This window comes from Entamoeba nuttalli, assembly GCF_000257125.1.
Source record: "Entamoeba nuttalli P19 unplaced genomic scaffold asmbl_6405, whole genome shotgun sequence".
Lineage (NCBI taxonomy): Eukaryota > Evosea > Mastigamoebida > Endamoebidae > Entamoeba > Entamoeba nuttalli.
The window spans coordinates 1-5,241 of record NW_008578060.1 but is presented as its reverse complement, the minus strand read 5'-3'; the positions used below and the strand labels follow the sequence as shown (position 1 = coordinate 5,241).

At 28.3% G+C, this 5,241-nt stretch overlaps 5 protein-coding genes across 5 annotated transcripts in view; 1 reads left to right on the top strand and 4 right to left on the bottom strand.

Moving 5' to 3' along the window:
• Positions 1 to 630, bottom strand: part of ENU1_153460 (PP-loop family protein) — a gene marked incomplete at its 5' end in the record, with an annotated part of 737 nt that extends 107 nt beyond the window's left edge. Inside the window, one exon of the mRNA XM_008860659.1 lies at positions 1 to 630. This exon is cut by the window's left edge and continues 107 nt beyond it. Within this exon, the coding sequence (XP_008858881.1) occupies positions 1 to 630 (630 nt within the window).
• Positions 631 to 733: 103 nt separating this feature from the next.
• On the bottom strand, positions 734 to 1,731 carry ENU1_153450 (hypothetical protein; the record flags this gene model as incomplete). The annotated part of the gene is made up of 2 exons (XM_008860658.1): positions 734 to 909; positions 954 to 1,731. The coding sequence occupies 2 exons, from the start codon at positions 1,729 to 1,731 to the stop codon at positions 734 to 736; spliced, it is 954 nt and encodes a 317-aa protein (XP_008858880.1).
• A 68-nt stretch (positions 1,732 to 1,799) lies between these two features.
• Positions 1,800 to 2,337, bottom strand: ENU1_153440 (SFT2 family protein; the record flags this gene model as incomplete). Its single annotated transcript, XM_008860657.1, has 2 exons — positions 1,800 to 2,046; positions 2,093 to 2,337. The coding sequence occupies 2 exons, from the start codon at positions 2,335 to 2,337 to the stop codon at positions 1,800 to 1,802; spliced, it is 492 nt and encodes a 163-aa protein (XP_008858879.1).
• A 135-nt stretch (positions 2,338 to 2,472) lies between these two features.
• ENU1_153430 (hypothetical protein) lies at positions 2,473 to 3,918 on the bottom strand (the record flags this gene model as incomplete). Its single annotated transcript, XM_008860656.1, has 1 exon — positions 2,473 to 3,918. One exon carries the CDS (start codon positions 3,916 to 3,918, stop codon positions 2,473 to 2,475), a length of 1,446 nt encoding a protein of 481 aa, XP_008858878.1.
• Positions 3,919 to 4,190: 272 nt separating this feature from the next.
• Positions 4,191 to 5,192, top strand: ENU1_153420 (galactosyltransferase; the record flags this gene model as incomplete). Its single annotated transcript, XM_008860655.1, has 1 exon — positions 4,191 to 5,192. The coding sequence occupies one exon, from the start codon at positions 4,191 to 4,193 to the stop codon at positions 5,190 to 5,192; it is 1,002 nt and encodes a 333-aa protein (XP_008858877.1).
• Between the last annotated feature and the right edge of the window lie 49 nt (positions 5,193 to 5,241).

The following is a 5,241-nucleotide window of genomic DNA, read 5'->3' as shown; positions in this document are numbered from 1 at the left end:
TTTACAACGTATTAAACGTGGTAATTCAATGTACTTTGTCCATTCTTGAATAAAAACTACTGGAACTTCAATGAGTGGTCTAATGAATTTAACACCATATTTTTCTGTGGTGAACTGAGCAGGAATGCCTGCAATACAACCACAAAACATTTGGTTCATTAATAACGTTTCAGCAACATCATCCATATGATGTCCTAATGCAATTGAAGTATATCCATGTTCTTTTGCATATTCTAACAATGCCCTTCTTCTATTTTTTCCACAGTTTAAGCAAAATGTAGTGTTTTTATCAGCATCTTCAATATCAAATCCACTTACAGGCTCTGACTCAAGAGTGATAAAAGGTATTCCTACAGACTCACAAAGTGCCTTAGAGTCTTCAATATTAAGTTGATACCCAACTTGCTCATTAGTGACATGAACAACTAAGATGTCAAGAGGAAAGTGACTAGTTTTTCCAAGTGTTGAAAGGACATGGACTAAAAGAAATGAATCTTTTCCTCCTGAAAAACCAATAATAATTTTATCATGAGGGGCAACAATCTTTTCACGTTCATTCATTTTCCAAAATTTAGTATAAATTTTCTTGAATATTTTCTTTTCTCCAACAGGTATTTTGACTGTACTCATTTAGGTATGGAATTTTTTGATTTGTATTAAGTTTAAAAAGGGTTATTTAGTATATTAGATTTTGTATGAAACATCTAAAAATAAATACTTAAAAGTTGAATGATTATTCAAATGATGGTAATTTCCATGTTGTTATCATATTATAAGGCTCTGGTATTTCTTTTATTGATATTCCATCATCTGAAAAGTCTTCTGGTAATTGAGGAATTGGTGAATATCTACAACCAGAAGTTGTAATTAAACAATTATTATAATAAAATACATCATTAATTGGAGAGTCTATATCTTAAGTTTATATATCAAAGTTAAGAATAAAAACAAACATGCAAGGAAATATGATGATTTAAAGGTAAAAGTATTCAAGTCATAAAGATAAACACATCCATTATCATTTCCAGTAAAAAGAGTGGAATGATATATATTAATTCCTATTCGTTGATTTGTTAACGCAGACCTAGATAATGTTGCAATAACTGTATTTATATTTCTAATATCAAATACATATATTTTATCATCTTTACGAGTACCAATAATCAAAAAGTTATCATTAAATATTTGTAAAGAATTTATTTCTTTCTTTAATTGAATTTTTTGGATTATTTGCATTTCCTCACCTCCAAGAAGAACAATATCTCCTTGATAAGTAGAACAAACAATATAATCACTCCAACCATATTGAGCCATTGAACAAACTGTTCCAATTTTGATTCTCTTAGAATATTTTGGTTCAAAATAATCAAAAGAATACTTAAACACTAAAGAAGAATGATAAGCATAAAACCCTTTGTCACTTTCAGTAAAAATACAATTTGAATTTGGTAAAGGATTGTATGAAGCTAATGGTTTTGATTTGAGTTGATTTAATAATTGAATTGGTTGAGAGTGTTGATGACAGAGAATACCATGAGATGTGCTTATCATAGAAGAGACAACTGGTTTTATATCTTCTATGACAGGTTGTTGTAAGATACCATTAGAGTTTATAAAAGAAGAAAGGAAAGAGTGATTATCTGTGATAGTGATTAAATGATTATTATGAATGATACTTTTTAGAGGAGGTGCTTGAAGAATTGAAGAATATAACAATTGAGGATTATTCATTCTGAAAAATCAAAAAGATAAAAAAGAAGATCTGTTTCTAAAATAAAAAATGATTAAAAAACAATGAATTAATCTTGATTCTTACCACAAAATTCTAAAATGCATTTTGATGAGAAAGGAAGTAAAGAAAATGAATAAAATATTGTTGTTGCAATTTGAATGATTAAGAAAAATAAAACAACTATAGAATTTTTAAATAAGAATAATCCAAGTATTGTCATTGTTAAACAACAAAGAAATATTATTGCACAAAGCAAACGAAGTGGTTGTTTAAGTAATTTAAATTGAGTTAATGGAGAGTATAAGAAAAATGTTCTAAATTATAAATATAATTTAAAGAATTTAAATATGAATAACAAACGCTAAACTAATTAATAATAATCCTAAAGAATAACAAATCATAAATAAATATGGAGCAGCAACAAAGACTAAAATAAATGGGAATGTAACTAACCAAAAGAATATAGCAATTGAAAATATTAAAAAGAATGTAATAATTCTATTTCTTGTTGATAAATGAAATCCAAGTTTGTCACATGGATTTTCTATTGTAAAAGAAGAAGTATCATCAAAATCTGACTGTGGAATAAGTGGATCTTCAAGCATAGAATCTCATTTTTAGTTCATTTTCTTTTCCAGAATTTTTGAATTATAAAATTATAATATATTATTACTTAATTAATTATAAAATTATAAAATAAATATAATAATATTATTTTATTATAATAACAATACAATAAATTAATTCTGTTGATGTTGCATAAAAAATTGAACAAAAGAATGATATGGTTCTGTAGGAGAATTAGAAGATGTTGTAACTTGTTTTGATTCTTCTGTGTGTTTTGGAGATAAGTTAGGAGAATAAGAAGGAGAACTAGAAAAACATTGACCATTTGGATTACATTCTGATATTGATTTACATGAAAGAGCCTTCAATGATTCTCTTGATAAAGCACGAAGCCTACGTGGGGATGTAGGTTTAGAAAGTGTAAGAACTGGAGTAGAGAATTGAAAATGTGGAGTTAAAGAAGGAGTAATTGGTTGACTTAATGATTCATTTAATTTTGGTTTGAGGTGAGGGGTAGTTGGTAATAAATGTTTATTAACTGAGATACTAATACGGGAAGGGTTTTCATAAAGTTTAAAATAATAATTTGGTAAATAACAATCTTCATTTGAAATATCAATATTATGTAATGATATATTATATACTAGTAATGTTGAATGATCTAATTTACCAGGTGAAACAATACATGACCGTCTTTTTAAGGTAGAATGTAACTCTGCTAATTTATCAGTTAAATTGATAATATGTTCACTTAGTTGTTGAACACAATCACCAATACTGACTGATTGTTTAATAATTGGTGAAATTATCGAATTAACATAATTTTCTTTATCACTTGTAATACGACATATGTCTGGATCAAAATTATCATGAAATCCATCTGTCATCATAAGAAGAATATCATTTTCTTTGACATAACGTCCTTTTAGTTCTACATGTCTTAACGATGGATTTTTTCCTTCTGCTGGTCCAATAACTCCTCCACAGTCATAAGTTGCTGTTCCTTTTCTATTATCACCAATTATTGAGTCTGTATGTTCTATTTCATGTGAATATAAAAATGCTTGACAATCTCCAATTGATATTACAAGTGCATAAGGTTGTTGAGTACGTAACGTAACTATAATAGATATTAACAATGTTGTTGTACCTGTTTCTAATAATGAACTGTCTGAGTTAAGTAAAATTGAAAGGTGAGCAGATGCCATTGAATCTACTAATAAAGTAGCAATCTCACGTGTTGTTTTACATTTTCCAATAGAACTTCTGATTGATTCCCAACACCCAGAAACAGCATTAGATGAAGCCTTTTTTGACCTAAATCCCCATCCACATCCATCAGCAATTATACCAATTGAACAATTAGCAAATTGAATAAACTTTAGTGAATCTGCATTAGGCTCTCCTTGTTTTTTCCCTTCTACAATTGGATATAAACTAAACGACGTTAATCCAAATGACTGATCACGAGAAACAATTGTTGCTGGCTTTTTTCGTTCCGCACTATGAATTGCTAATTGTTTAGTGTCAACCATATCAATAGGAAGTTTCGGGATTTCTCCTAAATCTTTTTTGAAGGCTTTTCTGAATAAAAGATGATAAGGTGTGTCTTTACTCATCTCCTATTCCAAAACGAATCTTTTCTAACAAATCGCAGTTCTTCACTTTTATTTTTTCCTTTACTTTTGTTTTGTTATATTTTTTAACTTACCTTTAATTTTCTTCGAGTTATTCGGATTTCTATTATTAAATCATTCCTTAGGTATTTATATATTACCCTTCTTTTTTTCTTTTTGTAGAATCAACACAAAAACGAAAAGTGATCTTGTCTTTACTTACGCAGATTTGATTAGGTCTTATCTATATAAGTGAGCCTCAAAGATTTTGGTTCATGTTTTCTTTATTACTTATTCAGTGTTATATCATTTTGGGTTTTGCCCAAAACAACAACAAAGATTTATTTATAGATCACCTTCAACGACGATATATCAAATCATTCTATGGTGAAAAGTTTAACGTTGATGAATCATATCCACTAAGAGTCAACGTAGAGGAATATGCCATCCTAAACCAGACAGTTGCCTTGGGGTTTGAGAAAGAAAAAATAAAAAGTTATCCTGAACGGTTATGGTTAGCTATTATTCATACTGTGCCAAATAAAATAAGTCATATTCAAAATACAAGAAATACTTGGTGTAAAGAAGAATACCAACAAAGATATGGATTTAAATGTATTTATGTTCTTGTTGAGTCATCTGTTCGTCAGACAAAATATTTGAATGACTTATTAAAATTAAATGAAACATACCATGACATTTATTTTATTGATATGCCTGATTTAAATGAACAATGGTTTACTTTACAACAAAAAAATATTAATGCTTACATTATGGCATTAGATATATTTCCTGATTATTCTTTCTATTGCAGAGTTGACGATCAAATATTAGTTACTGTTGATATGTTATCTTCATTTTTAATGAACCACCTCGCAAACTCTACTGTTGTTGGTGAAATGGTTAAACACCGACCTAATAGAAATCCAAGAAATAAATATTATGACCCATTAGCATTTAATATTCCAAAGTATTTTCCATTTCCCGCAGGTTATTTATCTATTTTCAGTCAAGACATTATTAAATTTATTGGAAAATGGGAAAATTATTACACATTTGCCCCAAGTTCATTAGAAGATCCTGGGTTTGGTCATTGGATTTATAAATTTGCAAATACTACAAATCAAAGGGTTGATTTATTAACACCTGAAAATTGGGGTGGAAACACAAAAAACACATATGGTGATTATATTATATTTCATGACCAAAGGGGTAGATTAAGCCAAACTGAGTTCCTTAAAAGAAGAATAGAAGATGGATATATGAAAGAGTTTTAATTCAATTATTCAAATAGACTTCAAAAAATTCCAAACAGAATCTATATCA